This window comes from Cydia splendana, chromosome 16, assembly GCF_910591565.1.
Source record: "Cydia splendana chromosome 16, ilCydSple1.2, whole genome shotgun sequence".
Classification (NCBI taxonomy): Eukaryota; Metazoa; Arthropoda; class Insecta; order Lepidoptera; family Tortricidae; genus Cydia; species Cydia splendana.
This window is the reverse complement of record NC_085975.1, coordinates 11,747,874-11,775,868: the sequence shown is the minus strand read 5'-3', so window position 1 is coordinate 11,775,868 and position 27,995 is coordinate 11,747,874. Positions and strand designations below refer to the sequence as shown.

The following is a 27,995-nucleotide window of genomic DNA, read 5'->3' as shown; positions in this document are numbered from 1 at the left end:
CTATGTGATATACCGAAAGATAGCAGCTTCTATACGCATTTCAGGGACTACCATTTAAAAAACCTTACATGAAGAGCTAGGTGTAAAAAAAAAAATTTCTCGCCGGACACCACATTTGCTTGCTGCCGACCGAAAAATGGCTCGCACTAGTTAGTGCTGCAAAACTCTACAGCAATTCGATCGAGGAGATACAAAACTCATTTATGACATTGTGAGTGGTGATGAATCTTGGATTTATGCTTATGATCCTGATTCCAAACAGCAATCCACCGTCTGAGTGTTCTAAAACGAGCGGAAACCGACCAAATAAGTCATACGCTCAAGTAGTACTTAAAAAAATAATCGCCTCGTTTGTCGCCAAAAGTGGACACGTTGCCACCATCGTGTTAGAAAATCACAAAACAGTTAGCCCTGACTAGTATATTACAGTTTTCTTACTAGAAGCTATAAGTGAATTCCGAAAAATCAACCGAAAACATCGTATGGTACTGAGCCATGACAATGCAAGCTCACACTCCTCCCGGCAAACAATTGCGATTTTACTAGAGCAAAACGTCGAAATTCTGGACCACCCGCCGTACAGCCCTGACTTGAGCCCTAATGATTTCTTTACTTTCCCTAAAATCATGCAATGTCTTCGTGGTTAATCGTACCGAATACAAGAAGAGGCGGTTGACGTATACAAAACGGCCATTTTGATGTCCCAACTTCGGAGTGGAATAAGTGGTTTCAAAACTGAATCGACCAAATGAAAAAGTGTATTAAATATCACAGCAAGTACTTAAAAAAACAATAAATAGTACTTGAGGTTTAAATTGTCTTTAGATTTTACAAACGACAGAACTTAAAAGGCACCCCTCGTAGGAGGGTGTCGGTGTCAGTCGTCGCGCTTTCCTTTCGCGGCGTTCAGCCGGTGACTACAAATTAGCTCGCGCCGCTTTGAGACATCTTCAAACGAAGCGCTTTAATCAATGGCGCGCTCATTACACTCGTGCACCGTCATTTTATACATTGATTTACGCTCTATTGTTCTGTTATCCTGGTAGCTCTTAGTGCGATCGTTGTAAGCAAAACTTATCCGTTTGAACTTTCGTTTTTCAAGATAAAGCGGCAGCTGGCCGGCGCTATGCTAACCTATTTAAAAAGTCATATGTTTATGAGTTTTTAGTTGACTTAAGTCAGTTTGGAATGGCACGTTGGACCCCTCTATTTCATAGCTCCCCTCGTACAGTCCCTCCATAGCTAAAGTTGTAACGTTCCGACACCAATATAGGATTTAATGGCGTCGCGTGTCGAAATATTAATATGTTTGCGGTTGAACTGCCGGGCACTAATCGGAGTATCGTCGCTAGCCAGTTAATAACCGTCTGACTATAATCATAACTACATATTAATGATACTTCAGACAAAAGCTTTTGCTTTTAAAGTGAAGGTAAAAGAGCCCATCTAATGCTATATTCCTCTTAATGCCTAATAGCTAGGCTTGTCGGATATCAGTCACTATTTATGTCAGCCATAAATAGAACAATTTACATTTTACATAGGTAATAAAGTCGCAACCTGCTAGTTACGGTCTAATTAAATAATTGTTATAGACCTGCAGACTTGAAAACAAGTAGATATGTAGTTAAAATACTACTTTAAATAGGTTTAAATTACAAATTAAATTAAAACTAAATAGGTACAGTCAGACATCAATAATAGTGGACCGAACAGCCGCCAAAAATATCTACCACACTTTAATTGGTTTACATATAGAGACATGTCTGTTTTTGTCAAGCAATTACAGAATGGTAGATTTCTTGACCCGTAATCTCATCCGCTGCTATGATATTCACTGTGTACATAAAAACTTTTACAAAAAAAAAAGAAAACCGACTTCAAAAAGGATGAAATAAAATATTATCCGTTTTTAAGTATATGCGTTACCAACTGATATGTTTGAAGTCGGTGCCAAGCCAAATTTGAAGCATACCATGATTTTAGGGTGATTCTATAAGAATGTGGCTATATGTACGTTGGATTACCTACCTTACACCACACGACAGCAATGATCATACTTTCTGTAGATACCTAAGAACACACCGTCAATCCACCTTGGCGCAGTCCGTACCATGTTTGTCGGTACTAGTATAAAACCAATGCGATTGCCGATATGTTTTTTAAAGAGCAATTTTTACAAGTTTTCGAACTGTCCATAGTACTCTGGTGTGGGATTGGGACTGAGTTATTTCCCGCCTCTTATCCAGAGAACTTGATTTCAAAATATAAAACAATCTAAGGACCATCTACATGGCTTAACTTTTTACCTGCATGGCAAATTTCACCAGTTTACATGGCAGTTGTTTAGCCGAGAAGGTGACAAAGAGACAGACAGAATTACTATCACCATTATAATATTAGTAAAGTTGTAATGTGATTTACCTATAGACATAAACCTGATTATTTTTGACCGGTATTGTTACTATTTGTCTTGGCACCGACTTCAAACATATCAGTTGGTAACGCATATACTTAAAAACTGATAATATTTTATTTCATCCTTTTTGAAGTCGGTTTTCTTTTTGTTTGTAATTTTTTTTATTTTTAAATTTTTAGTTTTAAGGCATTGTTAAAAGCTTATGAGTGACATGTGACGCATGAATGAAAAGCATAATAATGCGTATCACTAAATTCGAAATCATTCCTGTCACTACACAAACACAAAATCCATCCTCCGCCCCGCCACTGACCCAATCTCTCAACCCCCCGATCACTCAACCTCATAGCACATCAACCCCTGATCACGGAGCCCCTAGACCCTGAACCCTGAACCACCAACCTTTCAACCGCCATTTCCCGACTCCTCAGTAGCCTTACCATAAGTCTAACACTGACATATTCGCTAGCGTGTGCGTAACTTACTTTCTATGCGTCGAGCTGGCATCCTATTAGTGCGAACGAGATGTATAGAACGTAGTGATGTACCGACTATTGATTTGGCCGACTAGCCGACTAATAATAGCCGATTAGTCGGCCGACTAGTCGGCTAGTCGGCCAGATCATTAGTTTCGTCTAAATTCGGTTCAGATGCACTCAAAAAACAACCGTTTTACCCCTTTCGTCGCGCTATTCGTCATATTATAAATAGTAACGCTGAAAAATTAAATACATGAAAAATCCTAATAGCCAAATTATCATCATTATCATCAACAATCATCATCATCAGGTCCACTCTATCAAATTAGTGATTTTCAAGAGGAAATGCTTGATTTGTTTAAGACAATACCCAAATTACAATACATGTGCCTTTAACAATTGCGGAGTTCCCTCACTTTTTCATGGATCCCATCATCAGAACAGCACCAAATTAATGTGGGACCACATTGGAAGTACCTTCTTTCGAACAAAAAAAGAATTGCTCAAATCGAACCACGGGTCTCGGAGTAATCACTGAACGTCCTACATTTTAAGAAATCGTCATGATTATCATCAAAACAATCATCATCATCAGGTCCACTTCATCAAATAGGTGCTTTTCGAGAGAAAATGCTCGAGTTGCTTAAGAAAACACCCAAATCACCATACATGTGCTTTGAAAAATTGAGGAGTTCCCTCAATTCCTCATGGATCCCATCATCAGAACAGCACCAGATTAATGTGGGACCATCTTGGAAGTATCTTCTTTCGAACAAAAAAATAATTACTCAAATCGGCCCACGGGTCTCGGAGTAATTGGCGAACATACATAAAAAAAAACATAGCCACAACCGAATACAGAACCTCCTCCTTCTATGAAATTGAAGTCGGTTAAAAACTGTATCTTCATACAAAGTTGAAAATTTTAGCACTAAGTAAGTACTTATAATAATGATGGCATGAACGTAGTGATCCTCATAAAACATGTCATTTAGACGCTCGTAAAGTAAGTTTAAAAGAGTTTCTTTTTGTACATTTTAGCGTAGGTGTAAAATTCACAACGCAACTTTGCTGTTTTATGAGGTCGAGACAAGTAAATAAATAATGTCTGGCAACCTCTATACGATATTATTATAGACTCGTCGACGTAACCTTTACGTTATCTATTTCCTTATAACCTATACAGTTAGAAAATAGATCGCGCTGTTAATAAATAGCATTACAGGTGATTAAAGCAAGATATTAAATACTAGACTTACTGAATACATAAACTACGTAAACGACGAAGAACATAAATACTTATTTAATTTATTCATCTCTAGTTGAAACTGTAATCTCAGCTGTTTAATGCCAAGTCACAAACAAACATGTAACAATGTTACATGTATTATGATATGTACACGATAAGCGTGATGATTTGTCACACGCATCTCGCTAACAATGGGACATTGGGACATAATATTTCGTTCCGTTATATCGTGTTCGCACAGCGCAGCAGTTAAAGGCCCTTAAAACTATTTAAAAATCCTTTATACTCTCTCGACCGTGTTTATGCAAGCGCAAAACCATTGTGTCTAAATTGTAGACGTGCGCGCCGGTCGAAAAAAATCGGGCGGCGGCGCGCCACGAAAAAATCCACGGCGGCGGCGTAACGCCGGCGGCGTGGGATTTTTCAACTTTTCAATATTAAAACGTATATAATGAAAAGCCACGCTTAACCCTTAAATCGACAAGGGAAAAAAATCTAAAAAAACTGTGTTAGTATAATGTTTTTGTGATATTATCTTATTATGTGGTTGTTTATTGTAGAAAAAACATAAAATCATCTATTTATAATAGTTTCGAAAAAAACATAGATATGTCAAATATGTTGGATGTTGCCAGGTTCGGTGTAAATAAAAAGATACGCCGCATAATGTAAGACGTCTGTACGTCTTACATTATGCGTCTTACATTATTTTGGACGTTGCCGAGTATACATACCGTAGGTACTTTATGTGTATAAGGTTTTTTTTTGTCAAATTCTTTTTTTTTATAAATATAGAATAATTGCATTTTTTAATTACAAATACCCTTACTGATAATGTCAAGTCAACTTATGTTAATATGAATTTAAGTAAAACCTATTTTTTTTTTCCAAAAAGTATAAAGCTCGTAGGTGGTAAAATTTTACCAGTCATTGACGTCATTATTAAACTTAGCGGGGTATCGTAGGATGCAGCAACATCTGAGCAATGGTTTTTACAATAATGCATGCAATTTTATAAATATTTTCGTAAGAAAATTCTCTAATGAAATCGGGTCTGTCTCTTGATGTCTTGATGAACGCACAGGAAAAAAAATCCGTAAATATATTTTTATCTATTTGGTTCATTCATTACGTTGTAATATGACAAGTAATGACTTTTTAAAACGTTTTATAACACCTAACATCCCTCTGTTTAATTTATTTACCAGAATATTTGATAATTTTACTCTTCGCATACTTGGCAATGTCCAACATACTTGACTTAGCAAAAGTGCCGTGTGATCGACAACGGTTAAAACACTGGACATTATACTTTGTAAATGTGTTTTACCCATACATACAACACATTTTTATGTAAATCATACTGCCACATAAGAAATAGTTAGTATGCATGTTGGTGCGACATAAAATAGTAGAAATTTAATTATATAACCAAAACATTTCCGTACTAAATTTTTGCCATGTTTAAGTAAGTATTTTACGTCTAAAATGTGTGAGTTACGTAGGAAGTGGCGCTCGCAATAATTTTCAACTATTTCTTATCGTACTATAACCTATTACATATTTTAACGCTGCATAATACTGTCTTATAAAAAAATATTCGGCGCGAATTTTAAACTACCGGCGGCGGCGGCGGCGCGCTGACTCCTTATGGCGGCGGCGCGCCGCGGCGGCGCGCACGTCTACTAAATTGTCGCGAGGCGAGCATAAAAATCTACGCGCTACAGAAGGGTCTTATGTTCCTTTCAGTTGCATCAGACTTAGATCTCTATAGTATATTTTGTAAAGAGCTAAATAGCTGTACGCCGCAACTCGTTTTTCTTTAGTATAGAAAATAGACTATTCGTGGAATTTTTATTTTTCCAATTACAGCACAAGTATCTCAAGGGATTTTGTATATTGAGCAGTTTACTTCACAATTTGCAAGCCCATTAACGTGCGTTAGGGAGACAGCGACATCTAGCGGCCCGCGTTGAATGTAAATGGCTTCATTTGATTATGTTTCCACGGTAAACGCTCCTTACTTTTATGCAATCCTGGGTCTACCGCAGACTGTCGTAACGATAATACACCAACTTGCTCACATTACTGCGAACCGTTTCTGGAAATAGACTCTAAAGGGCTTTTGCATTTTATGTACCTATTTTGTCGATTTTGGTATCACTGTTGGTTTCAAATAACTGGAAACTGGAGAATAACTGAAGACCCATTTATTGGTAACGATATTTGGCTGGCTGTATTTATAAGTTTGCAAAAGATTCAAATGAAAAACTGTTCATTTAAAAATAGAGTCAGGTTCAGGTACCACTCTATACTACACTACCTATGTAGTGGTCCCTAAATTATCATCATCATCATATATATAAAATTGAAAAACCAGAACGGGACAAAAAACGAGGGAAGAAGCGAGATGGCGCCTTACAAATTTCTAAAAAAGTTTTTGACACGTTTCTCGAATACGACGCACGTATGATAAAGGTAGATTAAAGTGCATGTTCAGATATTATTGAGCGACCTGATAAAAATAAGCAAATGTACAGTCATCAGTCAGCTAAATATCGTAATATAATTTGGTTGCCATAGAAATAAGGATGTGGTCCGATATAGTGGCGAAATATTGAGAGACAAAAGCGGCTAAATTCAGTGGTGGCTCGGACACTTAGAGAGAATGGGAGAGGATCGTGCCGTGAAGAGAGCGCAGGTACTTGGGACAACAAAATAGGAGACGCCCGAGTGGACGTCCTAGGTACCGCTGAAACGACGTAGTTGCTCAAGACCTGCTCAACCTCGGTCATGGCGACTGGCGAGAGCTATCGCAAGACCGAGAGGACTAGACTACCTATGTTTGTATAAAAAGGCGATTTAAGGGCGGTGGTCGTCCATATTCGTCTTAAGGCGAAAATTAATCTAATGAACGTTTTTGCAACTAGGCTTATAAGAACAAATAATAATTTTATCTTGAAACAAGTTTTAAATAAATACGTGTTGATGAAAAAATACAATCTTGCCTTTTATCAAATCACAACATTTTTTGACAAATTTGCGAATTGAGTTATCCAAATAACGGCTACAAATAAGAAATCACAGTTTTAAACCATGGCAGGGTTGAATACATAATAATGTCGGTATTTAACTAAACATAAGACGAACTCTTTATTTCATTTACGCGAGCGGAGCTGCGGGCCCGTCTAGTATACAATAAAAATTCAACCTAGTACAAGTTCAAGCTATATAGGCCAATCAAATTAGATTTTTTCGGAGAATTAATTTCCAGCAAGCTGCGTTTTATAAAAAAAATTGCTTGCACACGTCCTGGGATTACGCAAACTCAGATTACACGCATTTAGGACCAAATGAGGACTTTAAAACGATTTCCAGCTTGCTGGGAATTAATTCCTCAAAACGCTTTTTTTTACAAGCTTTTATTTAGTTTCACCTGACCGTTGTCTGTAATCAAAACTTGCAAGTTAAATTTGATCCACTTCCCGGTTTCCGATTGAGCTGAAATTTTGCATACATACGTAAATCGGGTGACAATGCAATATTATGGTGTCATCCAGCTGATCTGATGATGGAGACCGGAGGTGGCCATGGGAACTATGTGATAAAACAACGAAACCTAATTGTGTTTGGGGTTTTTAGAATAGTCTCGATGAGCATTAGTTGCCTGTGGAATGAAAAGTACAGTCAGCGATAAAAGCTTGTACCAAAAATGAAATTATTGCCAAAAACTTATTTTAAATAATTTGATTGGCTTAATTAAATAGTTGAGCTTATATCACAAGTGAACTTTTTTCACTACACTAAGCAGAAAATGTTACCTGCTTTACTACGAGTATCAAAAATCGTTTCAACTTTTGTGCAAGTAATGCACTTAATTTACACTTACACAATCATCCCCGACAAGAAAATTGAAACTAAATATTAAATTACACCATTAAAATTACTGTTTCTGGCGTAAACGTCAGGTAACTCATTTGTACCTATTAAAGTCTGAACTAGTTCACAGGCCGTTAAATGCTGCAACTATGTGCATGCCAGGCATTATGCAAGTTAATCGATGCTCTAATGCGCCTTCAAAGGTATCGATATTAATTTATTAAGACTCATTATGATAATAAGCTGGTATCGTTTCGCTGGAAATGCTCCGACATTCCTGCGGCGCGGCGCGGCGGGGCTTTTGGTGCGTTTTTTGTACTAACTGAATACTGGAGTGCTTTTAATTGAGATTGAATTCTACTAATTATATTATACGTTATTAAATAAGGTGAAAGCTTGTGGGAATATAGTGCACCGGTAAACTGGGATTTGATCCGCGGGGTAACATATATTATGATCATCTTTTTTGAGGAATAGGGAGCTGACTTTTGAACACGAGCTTAAGAATTCTATAATGTGTTGGCAACCTTAGCAGAAATACAATATTATTATGATGTAAGCGTTCATAAACGAATTCGTTATAGTTTAAAAATTGATTATCAATGTTACCCTGCGAATAAAGTAACAACCTCAGTCGACGGTATGATAGTTATTCTACTATTGTTATACGTAATCTTGTTTTACCCCGAAATTCATGGCATAAGAGGGTGAAATAGGGATTATTGTCTGCATGGAAGTCGGATTAACAAGTCCTTCGTATCTTTGCAAACGATTTTTTATATCAGAATACATACAAGATGTTTGCATGTTATACATATCACGTAAGATGTGCATTGTGAGAGATATATAAGATAAGATATTCTTCGAGTGTTTGAAACGCTTCTCTCCGGAGTCAGCAGGTTATTGAATTTCCAGACTGTATTTGGGGGGCAATTTTTACAACAAGCTTGTTCTCACGATCTTATCAAGATGGCGGTCTTCTTATACGGGAAAGAAGCGTTCGCCATATTTTCTCAATCCTATTGTGTTCGTTTTCGTTTCGGGATACCAAGAACTAACCTTAGTTTTTCTATTTCCTAGGACACAGCGGAAGTATGCGTCGGCACGTCAGTCGGCACGATCACGGAGCCGGACTGTCTGGGCCCATGCGAGCCGGGTACCTCGGTCACGCTGGAGGGCATCGTCTGGCATGAGACGGAAGGTGGTGAGTTGTTACTAGCGCACGAACGCAGCACCGTAGCGCAGCTTACATCTCACGCTTATGCACGCCTGGTCGTTTCTGCTTTAGCGTTTCATATTGATCCTGGCACTTCGTTTGTTTTAATTAAAAATTTAATTAAGAACGGACTTATTTTCTCAGTCATGATGAAATACTAAAATACTTTAAGTTTGTGTCTAAAACAAGCTAAGTGTCAGACAGTATACTGACCATTTTAATCAACATCATTTCATTTTAATCCTTCATATCATAACTAAAGTGAAATATTTCGACAAGAGAGGTGGACTGGGATAACTTTAAAAGCGGGATAATTTTGAAAAACTAGAAGCACTTTCTACTGTAACAACAGTACGCTCTGATGATGATGCCTTGGTAAGCGTTGCAGAAGGGTAAGTAATGAAGTGTTTTGACATTTTCAAAATTACTATGCTTTCGAAGCTATCCCTACACAGGTTTAATCAAGTTTTAATTCTAAAAGTATGCTGTGTGGTTTAAAATCACACGCATTGATATTATATTATACAGTGAAATAAATATTTATTTGGTCGCCTTATTTCTCTGCATTTCAAAGGACCGTCAACGATTATTATCACCTCGGTATGGGGTGGCAGTATCTTCCCCTCGTACGAATTTTAGGGGAGGTGCCACAAAAAACGCAATTCTGTCAATGACATCTGTTATTACGTTACATTATGAACTCTATCAAACTCACAAATATATTGTCAACAGTGTAATCCTAAAATAATCTTACCATAGTGATTTTAGAAAGTACTAAAATGTATTGACTAATTATCTGTTAAAGTTTAGTATCCGATATCAAACAATTGATTTTTTCACAGTCAAATTATTTACTTATGGCCCCCTGTTATTTATAACAAACACGTTTTGATATATTATACGACTACGTCATGCAACTTATGCACTTAATATTGGATGTGTCACACTATTTAAAAATGCAAAAAAAAGGAACAATCAATGTCAATTTAGCATCTCTAATTTTGTAAAACGGAATTCAACAACTGGTGCGGTGTGTATAAATTATGTGAAGTTCCTTTCCTTTTACAGCGTGATCATTATAGCTGGAAGTAATGAGAACCGAGGTTATTATTGTTATTAAATACTAGGAATTTCTTTTGTAACCGTGGGCTCGGTAAACAATCACCGCCATCAGGGAACTAAGCAATTTGAAATCAACGGGGGACATTGCGAGTCATAGAGCAATTTGCCCAGCGGCTGTGACGAATGGGAAACAGTGTTTTCTTTTCAACGCTACTCGGTTTTACAAATTGTCCGCATACGCATTCGTATTATAGATGCGTAAACGGTATAAATAAATACCTGGTGAATAAAGTTTGTTGTACAAAATTAAACTAAATTAACGTCTCCAAAACAGCTATACCTATAAATAAATCAAAACAATTTTCAATTTGGTGCCTTCTTAACTAACTTAGTTATTAATTGAGCTAGATTAAATTTACTTTTACCTACGTATGTCTTTAAAGTCGAAATAACCTTGTATTGTCTCGTCAAGGTTATACTAATTGGGATTCAAATTACGAACTTAGATTTAATAGCAACAGATAAAATAAACACATTACACATTTACATCGAGCACGCCAGAACGATATTTCATTATGTCTAATGGTCAGTAATACCCAAAGGTATAAAACCGGTCTGATAAATATTTCAAGCATTCTATCTTTATTATTTGTGGCAATTTAATAGAGGAATGAATAGTTATTACAGTGAGAGGCGGTGGGCGTCCGGGGGCGGCCGAAAGCGGCTCTAATCAGACTCGGCCATTGTTTCCACCGCTGACAAATAAAAGTTCCGGGGATTTCATTTGCATTTCACTACCTTACCTGTTGGTAAAGTAAACTTTACCCTCTTAAAAGCTCTCGGCTAGCGAAGCTCATTTTGAGTGACGGAATTATTTAACGCCTCTCGAACTTGGTATGAGACTACCGTAGGAAAGTATTGCGCTAAGTGGCGCAGAGCAAGGGTTAATAGCTCTATAAAACGGGCATAAACAGAAAGTTGATAGCGAATTACATATTTATATTCGACATAAATACTTCTGCTAACAGGGAGTATTACTGCAATGTTCTGCCGCCAGAGTGCAGCACTAATTTGTTTAGTAAACCATAGAGTAACTTATACATACTAAGGTCTTAAACAGTTTTTTGAGTTTTCACTATGACATTGATGCACCAAGGCGGTTTGTTTACAGGTGGCCTACCGCGAAACGCGAAAATCGAAATTTCTTTATCTGCCTCTCTATCGATCGAATACGCAAGAGTGATAGAGAGGCAGAAACCGAACTCTCGATTGTCGTGTTTCACGGTAGGCCATGTGATTGACCTAGTGACGCATGATGTGTCATTGATGATGTCAATGAGATTTGTTTACTGTATGTGCTAGTGGTGCCACCTACGCAGAGCTTTGCCTAATATTTCCTATTGGTGGAAAGGAATGTGTTACGAGGATAGCTGACTTACTGGCTATATTGAGCTGACTGAGGCATTATTCTGAGGGCCTACCGCGAACCACGTTCGACGTGTTGCCTCCCTGTCACACTTACGTACTATTTTACAAGTGCGACAGAGAGGCAACACGTCGAACGTGGCTCGCGGTAGGCCCTCTGATCGCTGAGTGAATTTAACGCAAAGACGAAGTAGTAAGAGCGCTGTCTGTGATGCATATAATTCAAGAGTAATTACCACGAATCAAAGTTACACTGGTATCTGATACAATTTGATCTGTTTTTGATATCACTCGCTGGGCAACTCGCTCGCACTGTCTAAATGAAATAAAATTGGTTCGTTTTATCGTTAGACACGACGCCAGCGTCCAGTAATCCACGGCTATGTATTCTTGGCTTATAGGTTTTTGGAAAACCACTGTTACCTGACCTCAAAGCCCGTGACATTTTTACGTAAATGGAGAGCCCTCCTATACTAGTTCCTCCAAGTCTTCTACAACAGATTGTAATGATACCCCGGTAATTGTTCTCGACTTCTCGCTCGTAAACCCGTCTCTCGGCGCCGAGGTTTTTCAAACCGGCGACTTTATGCCTCTCTGGAAGCCATATACTAACGAACTTCATAAAACGTCGCTAACACGCTCCGCAAAAATTACAACCCGAGTGCGGTAAACCGTATTTAATTTCCGTAAGCCGCCTAAAATAAATAAGCCCGAAGAGGGCGTGAATTGCCTCCCTCAGGACAGTCGGATAAATTTGGAAAGTGGCAACAGAAGCGAGCAGATGGTGATTTATTATCGTGTTTTATAATAATTACGGGCGGGGGTGCATTGTGCTATTGTCCCTAATGGCGGCAGGCGCTCGCTACATTGTGTGTTTCATTTCACTGCTCTTAACGGACTCCATCTAAGGATTGTCTTCTGTTATAAATACAGACCGTATAAACCGTTGTTAGTTGCATTGCAGTACGATTTCTCAAAGCAAATTTGGTGTGTATAAATAGATATAGCCGTGTTGTCAGGCACACGCCGAAATAGAGCTTTAATATCACGTGATTTTTTTTAAACAGTATTTTCTTTACTTAGAAATTAGTATACGTACTTGACATACAACTACAATGAATAGGTAGGTAGGTAATATAATAATTAATGTTGGTTGATAAAGTTTACCTCTATTCTGATATTTCACTACAATTTTGGTACAGGAAAAAGAACTACCTACGTGTCGGGGGCGATTTCAGCCCATAAACTTCCGTAACTTTCGGGGACAGAAAATTTACTAAGCATTGTTTGTTTGGGTATGTATGACCCATAAGGAAAATAGTCTATTCAAATAAAATAACCGGGACCGTATCAATTCCTACTCTTCATTGGCTTGTTAGCTACACTACAGCTACTAAATAATCCTACTATCAAGAATAATTCTGTCAATGATTCTCAGGACGGGTAAATTGGCTGAAACGCCGAGTTAAATGTCTACTGCCTGATTGAGATCGCAACGGCGCACCAGGACTACCAGGAGAGCAGTTGACTGAAATAGGTCCATTTAGGCGCGCTAATTACTACGGGCCGCGGTAATCAACGGCCTAATGGTTGTCGAGGCTCCCCGCTTCCCCCTCGCTTTCCTTAAATCCTGGTATTTATTCTACATCGATAAATAACGTGGCTTGGCGGATTAAGGAAAAAACTGGACAAGTGCGAGTAGGACTCGCCCACCGAGGGTTTCGTACTTTTTAGTTTTTGTTGTTATAGCGGCAACAGAAATACATCATTTGTGAAAATTTCCACTCTAATCATTTTGAATAATTTTACGGTTTAGACTAACTTCTTTTTAGCCACTCGCGCGACATGTTTCGGAGAGCCTAGGTCTCCTTTTTCAAGCACTGACAGTGCGAGCAGCGTTCACGACGGCCGTGTATCACGTACTGCGGCTCGCCGCGTCGCACGCGAGTGACTAAAAACAAGTGAGTCTAAACCGTAAAATTATTCAATGTTAGTATGTCTCACAACAGTTTAAATTCTAATAAATTTATTGGGTAGGTATAGCTATCACGGTTCATGATCAGACATCGTAAATTTTATAGCATTTTTGGTGCAGCGGCGTGGTGTTAACGGAATTGGTATAGACAATTCCAACTGAAATGGTAAATTAAGGTTAATATTAACGTAATTAACGCTAATGAATCATTAGGGTTGAAATTGTTTATACAAATTCCGTTAACATCACTCCACTGCACCGAAAATGCTAAAAGAATTACGATGTCTGTTCATGAGATATAGCCTGGCGCCATCGACAGACAGACGGACGGACAGACAGACAGCAGAGTCTTAGTAATCTTCAGTACAATGAATAATGCGCATCTATGATCATTGATCAACTAGAAAGTAAATTTACAACTTTCTAATTAAAATTGTTAATATGTATTGTTATTTCTCTGTAACCTATTCATATTAATTTTAAATCCGAAGGGACTTAGGAGTAAGTACTACTCTACAGTAATTGACTGGTAAAACCCGCATAGCTATAAGAAAAACTAAGATACAAAGATGATGAATTAAACATGAGGTTAATACCTAATTACGTATTCAGCCGAGTAAGTATACATTTCAAACGGTGGCTATACTAACAATGCTTCAAATGCCTTCAACTTTTTCTCTTACGCTTTACGCTTATTATTAAAATATTCATGGCTAACATAAAACATGGAGTGAAAGAGTAGGGTAATTACCGGTCTCTTATTCCAATTTTTAGCGAGCACGGGCGAGGGAAGGTTTCTATCGAATCAGTGATGTACCTATAACGTGAAAATCGTGTAGCGCCATTCATTTATTACGTAAGACGATTTAGGGGAAAAACATAACCAAACGTGTACTAATGTTTTCCTTTAGATTCTTACGTAATATATGGGGGGAGGGGGTCATACTAATCTTATTTTTTCTTACATAGGGAGGGAGGGGGTCAAAAACTGGCAAAAAATCGTCTTACGTGATAAATGAATGGCGCTTGACATCGATTTCAATAACTACCTCGTTGCCTACCTATTAATACTTGTGACACATTGTTTCTCAATTGAAGATATGTTTACAAAAACAACGTAACAGACTACACTGGTTGACACCTGAAACGATAAACAATGTTCTTAAAAAAGTGTCAACCGCTCTAAGCAGTTATGTTGTTTTTGTAAACATCCCTTCAATTGATCTCAATTCAAATTTTTTGTGAGGATTAAATATCTATCTCGAGTCGAGCCACACGAACCGCCGCCGCCATACAATTGAAGATACGCATTCTCAAATAACATGCAATTACTACCAAATTTATCTAAGCAAATCAGTTCAGCTATTTAAGCATGAAGAGGTAACAGACAGACAGACAGAATGTTAGTATAAATCATTGAATTTACAATGTTAGTAGGGATACATCATTAAATGCAACCTGTATCACATTTGTTCAAGGCTCGCTCTTGCTCGGCAAGCATCGCGCACACCACAGTCGATAACATCGCGCTATTTAATAACCTCGTCCCATCGAGGCCTTTACACCTTCATGCTCCCACTAAAGGCCCAGAACACGTACTTAATGGTTGAAATAATTAGTGATATTTGTCGTTCGCTCCGGATAATGCTAGGGTAGGGTAAACTTATAACTCTTATAAGTTTACGGGCTGTGGGTAAAATACATAGACCGGTGTGCGGTGGTTTTCTAGTAGAGGATGCCTTAGCGCCACTTGCCTATCCCGGGGTTAACCGGTTAAACCGTTAACCCAGTGTCAAATTGTACTGGTAACCAAGGTAACTCCAGGATTAACGGGTTAACCCCGGTTTAGTATGAGGCCACTTGCACCATAAGTGGCCCTTAGTTTTGAGACTAAATAAAATTTAAGTAAAGGTCTGTATGGTACAAATCAGTCTCACCCAATTCGTATCGTAATTGTCTTACCATACGTCTCAACTAAGAGATATACCTGTGTAAATTCAATGATGACGTGTAAAAGTGCCCTTGTGGCCTATTTGCTGAATAAATGTTGATGTTTGTTTGATGTTTGATGTTTGATATACCTATAACTAAGTAATTTTATTGGTTAGACTAGATACTGTGGCAAAATTTTGCGATTTAGGCTCAATATCTGGAAATAATATGGTTGTGTTAAATGTTTTAAAATTTGATGTTTAAGTTAAGATTTACCTACTTTGTTCAAACCATCAAAAATTTTCAACATACGTTTTTTTCTAATATCAATAATGATTGCTTATAAATTATTGAATAGACACGACCGGTGGAATCCTTTTAGTAGTAGATGTCCTTTTCACAGATGGTATTGCGGCAACTGACTACTTATTTCGTACATGATATCACGCGGGGATGTAACTCAGTGGTAGAGTGTCTGCTTCGCATGCTGAAAGTCCTGGGTTCAAATCCCAGCATCTCCAATTGACTTTTTTTGTTTTTAATTTTATATTTTTAACATCCTATAGTAATAAATAAATAGTAAAAAAAAAAAATGAATGTCCTCAATTTTCATATTTTTATTAGGTTTTAAATTTCGTGTTGTTTCAAATAAAATCATAATCTGTATCTTTCGATCCCCTACATTGCATTATAAAATAAATATACGTTCTCATAATAACACTATAATTTGCTCAACCAACCCAACCAAAAAAACACGTACAAAGTGAGTCGCTAACGACTCTCCGTCGACTCATTAGCGACAGACAAAACAGAATCGAAGCGATTACACGCAACCAAACCGGACGGCCTCTAATTTAACTTTTCCGTGACCGGCCCGGCATTTACCATTTATAGGGGAAATCCACCCCTAAATAATAAAACCCCGACAATTTCCTACAAATCGTCATGAAGGCATCTGCCTACCTTTTAAAAATGCCACCCTATACTTTGTGTCAACTTGGAAGTTTCTCTTTAAAACTGTATTTACTGCCCGATTCGAACTTTAATAATAATAAAGCTTTTTATTTGTCCATGCAAAAAAATAAATAAATAAATAAATAAGTACATTATTACAATATGACATAGATCATTACGTTGCTTTCAATTTAGCTTAATTTTAAATTTATAATTATTGAGTGTATACATTTACTAAATAGTTTATTTGACATATTAATTGGAATGAATTAATTTCACAAAATAATTAAAATTAATTGGAATTAAAATTAAAATTAGAATTTAGATTAAATTTTTTGACATTATTGTTGAATGGACCCCCTTCGGGTAAAAGCCTCCTCCAAGGTATGCCACTTTTTTCTATCTTTGGCTGTGTTAAGCCAACCTCGGCCTGCTATTGCCGTTATTTCGTCTGCCCATCTAGCATGCGGGTGGCCTCTCGCTCTTTTTCCAGGCGGCCCAGACCAGTCCACTGCTCTCCGAGTCCATCGGTTATCCTCGTACCTAGCGACGTGGCCTGCCCACTTCCATTTGTTCTTTAGCGCGAAAGTTAAGGCGTCGGTAACTTTGGTTTTCTTGCGGATGTCAACATTTCGCACCTTATCTTTGAGCCTTAGTCCCATACTGCTTCTTTCCATTCGTCTTTGTGTGGTCTGAATTTTGTTTCTAGTTTTTGTGTCAAACGTCCACGTTTGACATCCATAAGTGAGACATGGAAGTATTGCCGTGTCCATGACTATTTTCTTAGCTGATGGCGGCAGTTGTGACTTGAAAATTTCTTTGTGGGCCCAATATTTCTTCCACGTAATTGCAACCCTCCGCTCTACCTCTTCTAAGTTTCTATCGGTGTTGAATGATAACTGTTTGCCCAAATATATATATTTTTCTACGTAATCAAGAGGTGTATTGTTGATTAAAATTGGTGATGTGTGGTGGTTGGTCATTACTTTTGTTTTTTCGAGGTTCATTTCTAAGCCGACTTTTGAACTTGCGTGATCTAATTCATTTATCATTTTGTTTAGTTGTTGTGGGCACTCTGCGAACAGGATGATGTCGTCAGCAAATCTAAGGTGACTCAAAAAGTTCCCATTTATTCTTATGCCACTTCTGGACCATGGTAGGTTACCCATTACTTGTTGTAAGACGGCTATAAATAATTTTGGGGAAACTGGGTCGCCCTGTCTAACTCCTCTCTTAATTTTGATTGCTGTACCGACTCTATCCAGTTTGACTCTACTTGTACTGTTGCTGTAAATATTCTTCAATATATTAATATATTTTTCTTTCATGTTTAGGGATTCCAAAGTTTCCCATATGCTTTTTTTTTTCGAAGCATTCGAACTTTAAGATACGTCAATTAATAGATCTAGAAACGATATGGATTAGATGCGTCAGTGTCAAAAGTGGCGAAGAAACGTCACGTTTGATTGATTTGACACTGACATATTTAATCAATATCGTTTCTAGATCTATTAATTGACGCATCTGAAAGTTGAATCGGGCCGTGCTTTTTTTGAAATGGTAATTCATGGTCTTTGTCAGCGTTTATATTAGCTTTATCAGAGACAATTAAATCATAAAAAATACAGTTCAACACTAGGTACTTCTAGACTAGTAGGTATATACTAGTTCCATCGATACAATAAAGGCTCGTTTCTCATGATGAATGAAGACAATGTGATATTAAATTAACCAGCTTATGTAGGTATGACTTAGAATCAGTCCATGTACCATCACATCACCGTGCCGTTGTTCAATACTTACGCGCTTACGCTATAGAATTTCCAATTTAGCATGAACCCTAAATGGCATAAAAATCCCCTGTTGTGACTGTACATAATGTACACTAAACAATTACATGGACTAACAAGTTGACAATTTTTTTTTGAGATAAGATTAAGTAGCGCCATCTACAATGAAGACACGACTTGGCAAGGAGAAGCAGTCTCTACATGTAACTTGTATGTTTTACAGCGGTTGTTGGCATTAAGGTTTTTCGCCGTATCATTTTTTTGCGGTTAGTTAATAAAATACATATTCATAAAGACGAGCGGAGGCGAGGCTTGGCCGAGCAAAAACAGACTTGTTTGCGAACTACGTTTACACGGGCACTGATTCAATTATCACATTTGTCGCTCTGATTAATTGTTAATTGATCAATGATTACGATCGCCAATTGCCCACCAGTCAATCGTGAATAACTGATCATATTATGCTAATAGCTTATAGAGAAATGCTTTATGTGTTCATTGTTTCGTGAAACAATAAAATAACCCTGGATCAAGCAGCCTTGCTTTAACCGGTGCTAAACCTATATAATCCTTATATAAACGGGCTAAGACTCAATTTTGAATGTTTCATTTAAGGTCTGTGATAAAGTCAATCATCTTGTTAGAACCGGACGTAATAGTTTTAGTTTCGTCAGCGATAATAAGGCGTCAAATTAATTTACTGTTTCACGAACATTCGTAATTAATAATTATGACAAGCCATTAAGTACTTCCTGATATCTGTTACAAATACTTGTTATAAATACTTGTAAGTAGCAGGTATTTTATGGAGTTGTCTACGTTTGTTACTTTATGGCTTACTTGGCTTAGATAGTAAATTCTAGTCTATGTTAGTACTTAAGTACTTTATTAAATGTCTTGTCCCGTGGTAGATAGACTAGATTTCACTAGATCATAGTCTAATAAAACATGGTCTTCTCTTCCCAGAGTGACACAAGCCTACGTCACAATAATATTGCCACTTTATATAGCGCTATCGCATATTATCATATAGTGCTGCCGCATGATGACGTAGGCTTGTGTCAGTCACGTGACCACGAAAAGAGGGGAAGAGTATACCAGGCGGAGTATATTATTATACCATGGACTAGATAGTTAGTTCTCTTTCTTATTAGTAGACTGTGATTGTATGTAGAATAGATATCATTATGTTGTCCACCGTATTGTTGGGAAGGTGAGTGTAGCGTGAATGAGGCCTTTATTACAAGCCGTATACCTGATGTTAACTTCACTCGCACAACTAGTAACTAAGAATTTATAAATGGAGTTGGTTTTCCGCTGGCCATTGTGAAATTTACTTCAAAGCATATTATTAAGATCTAATGACCGTACGATGTAACTCTACATCAGTACCTGCTAAACTTTATTACTTGTTAAAGTATGAATATTATTTGTACTACCTTTATTCAATATACTATGCATTGATTTCCGTTTAGTTGATTTCTTTCTGTCTTCATACAGAATGAGGCACTACAAATCACTAAATAAATGAATGATTCTGCCATAATTATTATCTACCACAGCGGGGCACGTCATGAGATTAAAATCAACAACACCAAATCGATAACACTTTTTACAAACACATTATTAGTCTATTACATAGATACCTATTTAATCACTGCTGATTATTAACGAAATAAATAACCATCAATTAGGAGATACCGTTCGGAACGCTTCAAAGAGCGTATCAAACTCCACAAATACATTTGTTATTGCCCCTCGATAAAGTATTTGAATAAGACCCGATGAATCCCCTCGCAATGAGGACATCGCTGGCTCAGGTATTTGAGCGGTCATATTCAAATACTCAGGGGCTTTATTACAAGTGAGTACCGAGCGCGGGCGTGGTCATGTGGGGCGAATAGAGTCCGTCAAAGCTAGGGGTCTCTAAATTGGCCGAACCCGGACAAAGACTTAAAAAAACCCGAACCTTTGGCGTAAATCGCATTTTTCCCCGGACGTTATTGATACGGTTTTCACCTAATTTGTACACAATAATACCGGTAAATAATTAAATTCTATAAGGTTTCCTCACATAAAAAGTGTCCTTTTGAAAACCCCCCCGGACGGCCTCCAAACTAGGACAAATCCATGGAAACCCGGGCGGGTGGCAGCCCTAGTCAAAGCTATGCAGAGATTTAAATAGAACAAAGTGAGGCTGTGTCATTATAATCAATACATTTGACATTAACGATGACATTGACACACTTTGTTATTGCAAATTATATCACGGTCTCGTGCTAAGCTGGTTCTTTCAAAATTTCGGGTTGCCCAGACTCGTTTATCCTATGAGAAGATACGGTCAGACCTCAGGGGGATTAAAAGGGATTGACCGCCCGAAGCCCCCATTTTTATCTCAATTTGTACGCTGTCCGCCGAAATTTCCTAAAAATGTTAGGTGTTTGGAAAGAGGTTAAACGTATTTTTTGTTTTCGTGTATTGACGTGAATTGGATCTTGCCAGTGTTTCACTAACGACAAGGTTAAATAGTCCGTATTGCCTTTTATGTATTTCTCTGGTTTCTCTTACGTCCATGTTTTTATTAACACTTATAATCAGTTAGGTGATCCCTTTGTCTAGGTAGATAATTTAATAACATTATTTTTCACGAAATATATGTGTCAAAGTGCTAAAATGTAGTAGGTAAGTATTTGCATAAACTTCCAGTCCGTACACTGAGAGAAAAAACTAACAAAAACACACTTAGAATTACAAAAATAAAACTTAATCCGGGGACAAGGAGAGTCAACTAATAGGAACAAATTGACTTTTGCAATTTCCATTTAGTAGGAAATACAACTTCTATATTTGTAATTTGAAGTATGCTACAGTAATTTCAGAAATTTGGTTTTGTTATTCCGAGAGGTGCTTTAGCAATATCGGAGGTGATGACGTCATGGGTGAAAACTAACCGTTTTGTAATTCTAAGCGTGCTTTAGCAATATCGGAGACGATGACGTCATAGGTTTTACTAAACTGTACTGCGATTCCAAGCTAGCTGTTGTTAGTCTAGAGATAATGACGTCACAGGCAAAAACTAAACTGTTTGCAATTCCTCCGCCCCTAGCAAACGGGCGCCGCGAGAGCATGTCGCGCGCGTGGTAGCTACCCGTCTCTATTTCTGTCTGTATGAATAAAAAAGCATTTGGTAGTATATCTCTGTACTAAAGAGGCACCATAAAAGCCTGTCGAGATATTCTACCCATTCCTTTCTTATTCATACAGTCAGAAAGAGACTAGTAGTTATTACGCGCGCAACATGCTCTCGCGGCGCACCTGTGCTAGGGAGGTTGGAATTGCAAACAGTTTAGATTTACCTTTGATGTCATTATCACTAGAATAACAACAGCTAGCTCGAAGTTGCAGAACAATATATTCCTGTAGACCCCAACTACACAGTAGGTCGCGGGTTAATATGTCCATGGCCCACAATATATCCTAAATTTATTATTTAACTTAAGTATGTTTTAAACAAAGAAGACACGAGACACGCCCGCCCGACATCCGACACAATACTAACTCTAACCAAATGAACGTAGCAAGTAGCTGTGTTGGTATTACAAAACTCGTTTAGTGATTGGTACAACAATGAACATAAACACAACAAGTCTATCTACTAAATACCAGTAAACTTTGTAATGTCGCTATAGTAACAACTGAATTGTTATTTTAAATGGGGTAATGTTATTCCCGCGAACTCGTTTTTTAGATATTACAAAACTATGTAAGTGAGACATTTACTAAAATCATAACTTGAAATCACAGATGCTTTTTTCCAAAAATCACAAACTTTACTAGTAAAAATCTGAGAATTTTAGTAGTAATAAAAATGGATTGTAACAAATACTGAACTTTGTTTAATGCTCCATTTACTAAAGTCTGTTTGCTGAAATTAGATTTAGTATTACTGAGCTGTTTGTAGAAATAAATAAATTTTACAGAAATAGTGAAACTTCCATGATTACTACTAAAACTTCATTTTTTCCCCCAGTACAGAACTGTTTATTAATTCCTGGTGGTGATTTTTCTCTCAGTGTAGGCTTTTCCTGTATCTTATACATACAGTTATCGGTTATCAAGTGGAAGTGGCTACACCCGGTTTGGAGGCACTTAAATACTGCCAATGCAGGCGTATCGAAAGAATGTATAACATGCAAATACTTACAATGGGTGTTGCAAAACCATTTACACATAATCATAGTTGTTTGAAAACGTGTTCCAACATAAACACGAAACAAAAGAATAACCGCAGCGCAAAATAGTTATTACCTCCGCAAGCGAGTTAAGGCACAAAAATGTGGTATGAATAGAGGGTCGAAATTGATTAATTAAATTTACATAAGTTAGCACGCTAGCGATAAGGAAGGGATGAATATGCAGGCCGAGTCACGTCCGAGGCCGCGCGGTACTTCCAGCGTACGTGCCGCGGCTGCCAACGGATGTGACAGGGATAAATACTAGGTAAAAATACTTGCGAGTATGTTTTAATTAAATGTAACGTGTACTGTTTGTGTTTCGTGCCTGTTTCGCCTTTTTATTTTTACTGCTCATGACAATTTGGTACTTAATTATATTATAAAACCCTGTTCTGTAATTTTTTTTTCTTTGATTGTGATTATCGAGGAAATTTAAGAAGACACTCATTTATGTATTTGAGAACAATAGGACAAGTTTGTTTTGAAAACTTTTGAAATATGCAATGTGCTAATTGACGTGTAATTCTAGCACCTAGTTGAAATAACTTCGCATTTCAATTTCATTATTAAAGTTCTAAGTGTACATAACAATTCTATCTTGTATTTATACAAGATAAAATTCAAAGCTTTTATAAGCCTTATCAAGAATACAAGACTACCCATCACTTCCCTTAAAACATACAAAATTGCCAGTATTTCTTCGAACCGATTTGAGCCGGCCATGCATGCAAATGTCCCGTGACAAATTGGTCTGACCCCACATCAATACTTCGCTGCATCAATTTCGTGCCCGCAAACTTATCAGCGATGTAAGACAAGGAGAAGTAAACCTTCATGTCAGTGGAATAAGAACTTCTGGATGTATTTTTAATTTGGTCAACCTATATAAACACCGCATCTTGTTAAAGCCAGAGATATTTTGTTTTTTTTTTGTTAATGGTTTATCATGAAATTTAAGTTGTAGTTAGGTTATTAATTAGAAGGAAAGCTCTTGCTTTTTTTGGTTTAATTTCCTATGACCTATTTGTACAAATAATTGATTTAGTTTCTTGCTGGAACAACGCCAATCTTGTAGAGTTATTTTATTTGTTTTCTTAAGTCTCCTGCGCCATCAAACGGAAAACGTTTTCCAAATAAGGCTGAGATGGCCATTGCATATTAATAATAATAATAATATAGCCCTTTATTTCATGCAATTTAACATATAATTACAGTATTTACCATTAATTATATACAGGTAACATGCAAATAGTATCTACTTATTTATAAACATTTATAAGTAATAATTTTACATTTACAGCTGTCTATTAGGAAATATGTATATAGCTTTTTTTTTATAAATTGAATTTTACCATTTTAATTATGATTAAAATAATGAATCAATTATTATATATAAATTAATTAATTGCATGGCGCTTTGCGCGCAAAGGCCTTCCCCAAACGTTCCCATTTTTTCCTGTCTTGCATATTATCTTAAATTAAGAATCCAAATCTCTTTGATTACTGAATTAATTAAGAATGTTATTAGTATTGCCTGTTGTGTAAATTTTTTCTGAGCATAAAATCATTCACAATAATCACGACATTCTGAATTTGTTAACTAAACTACAAAGAGTATGATTCTTATTTAAGATCGTGTGGGATGAGCCTTTGGCTGTTTGACAATTCATATTAATTAATCCATAATGGGATGGGGCGGGTGTTGGTGTGGGACGCTACATGCGTCGATACACTGGCCCCGTCCCATCTTCATGGCACCTCCGTCTCACCGGGTGCAGCTGCGGATGCGGCTGAGCGAAGAAAAAGGGCTAAGTACAGCCGCATCGGCCAAGAATATAGCTTTACCCCTTTTGGTGTGGAAACACTCGGCCCATGGGGTCCCAGTGCCCTGAAATTTTTCGGAGCGATATCAAAGAGGCTGGTGGATGTGACTGGGGACCGTAGGGTTGGCAGCTTCCTCGCACAGCGCATAAGCATTGCAATTCAGCGTGGTAATGCTGCCAGCGTCTACGGGACCTTGCCGAGGGGTGATTTTTGATTGTAGTTTAGGTTTAAGGATGTTTTATTTTTATTAATTTAGAATAGTTAGATACTTTTAGTTTATAAGTTTTTATACAATATTAATCCATAATACATCATAATAAACTTGTGAGCACATCCTTGTCAAGCATATAACATTTCAATCCAATTAGACATAGCAGCGAAAATAGAACACCTGTCATTAATTAGTGTTCTCATCAGACGTATAATCTTTGATCTAAGTTCAGCCGCTTCGCTGATCGTATTACGAACCAATACAAACGTTTAAATACCCAACACATCCTATTATCTGCCGGGTGTGTGCACTTGAGACGAGTCGGGCCGTGCATGTGTGAGTAGACCATTATACTGCGCACCTGCTTAAATTAATACCGTATGCCCTTTCGATAAAGTGTATATTCCTTTGTAGGTTGGCAGATAGCTGCATTTGATAGGACAATCAATGGATATGGGTAGCATTCCTATTACTAATGGAACAAGCGCGAATAAAAGTCTCGGGCGGACCCGTATTTAGATGGTCTCCGAATATGCATAGTTGTTAGGAAACGTTAGATCATGTTACTCTGGTTTTTCTGATATCTCGCCTCGCTCGCGCTCTGATGCTTTTGAGAATATCCGTTCGGTTGGCTATTGTGCCCGTTGTTATTAGGTAACTGACAAGGATTTGTGCATATAAGCTCTTTTATGTAAATATTGCGCTCGGTTTAATGTCAAATTGCAATCCCTTTGTTTGACAGGCCGATTGATATATGGATTTGTGGTGAAAGGGGCAATTCAGCGGCACTGTTCATTGACAATAATGCTTTCAAACTAATCCCTACATATCATTATTCATCAATGCTTTGACTAACTATGTATATAATTTACGTCGTTTTATGATGACGAACTAGATGTTAATTTGCAAATAATACTTTCAGGTGGAATCACTAATTGAAACTATATTTGTCTGCTGAAAAATATGTAGTTTAATGTATTTATTTACAAAAGCGTTGTAATAGGTTATTATTCTAAAATCAGTAGTTCTTGACATTAGCGGTTTGTTACTGATCATGTCAATCGGCGTTTCGTTATAGTCAACGTCTTAACAACTATCATTAATCAACTATTCTACTTTAACAATATTTATAACAATATTAATTACGCTTTATATAACATTAAATTATAATAACAATACCATCAAATCAAATAAACCCTTTAGGCGCATTGCAGACCTGATCAACGTCAGAGAGCTTTATATATCCATCTCACTCTACTACATTAGTGTGTCTCCTAAGCTTGCTGTAGGCTGTCAAGCCTACAACTACACCAATGTACAGTACAGTTTAAGCAAATATCTAACACAAATATGTATAATTAACCTTAATGTGTGTAGTACATGTGTATTGTGTGTGTCTGTAAGGTGGTAAAAAATCGTGGGTTCGAACCTTAGTTGTACTGTATAGAGCAGAAAATGTCGTTCTCGAAAAAAAATGCTAAAAGATGACATAATATTCAGTCAGGATCCTTATCATACACATGCAAGAAGTTACCTATTAATGCATTTTACATACTTCAGTGATGAAGAAGGATTTCTTACGAGATACTGTAGAGAAAAGATCGACGATCGAAGGTATCTGTTACCATCTGTTCGAAGTTAGGCTGAAAACGCTGTGATAAAAAAAACCGGCCAAGTGGGTGTCAAACTCGCCCACGAAGGGTTCCGTACCATTACGCAAAAAATAGCAAAAAAATCACGTTTGTTGGATGCCGCCCCACTTAAATACCTATTTATTATGTATATTCTGTTTTTAGTATTTGTTGTTATAGCGGCAACAGAAATACATCATCTGTGAAAATTTCTACTGCCTAGCTATCACGGTTCATGAGATACAGCTTGGTGACAGACAGACAGACGGACAGCGGAGTCTTAGTAATAGGTCCCGTTTTTACCCTTTGGGAACGGAACCCTAAAAAAAACTGATTTTATTTAATAAAATCTTAATATTCTGATTTTATTTATATTGCTCAGTAGTCTGTGCAGCAATGGTGCATTGCTCTCTGTCTGCATAGTTAGTATCAGAAAATAAAGAAGGCGAAACCGAAAGCCGAAGCCACGCGTCGTCTGCCACATTGAAGATCACCGAGGCGAACATTTATTACGATTCATACGAAAATCAGACGATATTTCTTGAAGGATCAGCGTTTAGCATCTTATCTAGGAATTCATGGCGTGGGATCGGGGATTTATGAAAAAAATAAGTTTTTCTGCGCTCTGCGGGAGACGTGGGTGAATTTGATGTGTAATGAAGCAATGTGTAGATGCTTTTACAAGTCTGTTCGTCCACAATTCCACATAATTAAACTTTTGAAGCCTGTTCACGATAAAAATAGACGATGCAGGATAAGTAATTCAGGTTTTTAAATTGGATTCACATACAATTGAACAGACATATTTTAAAGAAAATCTTTTCTGAAATATGTAGTTATGTTAGTTTTCATGATGCAGTTGCAATCGATTGATTAGTAAATCACACAGTGTTGCCAGGGCTCTGGAGTCCTAAGTTACGTTTCGTTTCCCTAAAAGTCACGTTTTTGCTGCTTAAGTCACATTTTTATATTATTGTTGTATGGGTAGGTATAGCTGGTCAAGCAAATCTTGTCAGTAGAAAAAGGTGCGAAATTCTAATTTTCTATGAGACGATATCCCTTCGCGCCTACATTTTTAAAATTTGCCGCCTTTTTCTACTGACAAGATCTACTTGACCAACTTTTAAATCGATTTTGTTAGAAGAAATTCAGAAAATAATATATTTTCACAAAAAATCTATCATATAAGGTTAATATGATTTTTCTTATTGAAAGCACACACATTTTCATACTTAATGCTATTTGTGATCGATTTCATGAATTTTAAGGCGTATCCAGACTAGTAAATTTTTCGCCAATCTGATTAAATTGCCCGATCGAATCAGGACGTGCGGACGGAAACGCCAATTTGGCTCGCCGAATTAAACCGCCGATTATGACCGATATTACCGATAAAATGGAGTGCGGACGGAAAAAAAATCCGGGAAAAAAATCAAGAAATAATAAAAGGAACTTACAGGAGTGCCCAGACAGAGGTTATCAAATCGACCGATTGAAAAAATGCCCCAAAATGAAAATACTGGCGTCACAAATTGGTATTCTTGTGTCCGCACCTCATTTTATCGGTCATTATCGGCGGTTGAATTCGGCGATCCAAATTGGCGTTTGCTCCGCACGTCCTGATTCGATCGGGCAATTTAATCTTATTGGCGAAAACTTGACTAGTCTGAATACGCCTTTATTAGCTGGTGTGATGAAAATGAAATAACCGATC

General features: G+C 37.3%; 1 protein-coding gene and 1 non-coding gene across 5 annotated transcripts in view; both read left to right on the top strand.

Moving 5' to 3' along the window:
- LOC134798312 (zinc finger protein 608-like) overlaps positions 1 to 27,995 on the top strand; it is a 180,236-nt gene that overhangs the window by 137,519 nt on the left and 14,722 nt on the right. For 3 of the 4 annotated variants that reach the window (XM_063770714.1, XM_063770716.1, XM_063770715.1), the window contains one exon: positions 9,107 to 9,230. In XM_063770714.1, the coding sequence (XP_063626784.1) occupies positions 9,107 to 9,230 (124 nt within the window). The remainder of the gene's footprint in view (positions 1 to 9,106; positions 9,231 to 27,995) is intronic. The other variant, XM_063770717.1, reaches the window with a different exon arrangement.
- Trnaa-cgc (transfer RNA alanine (anticodon CGC)) lies at positions 16,086 to 16,157 on the top strand. The gene has a single exon. It is a non-coding gene; the product is annotated as a tRNA-Ala (tRNA).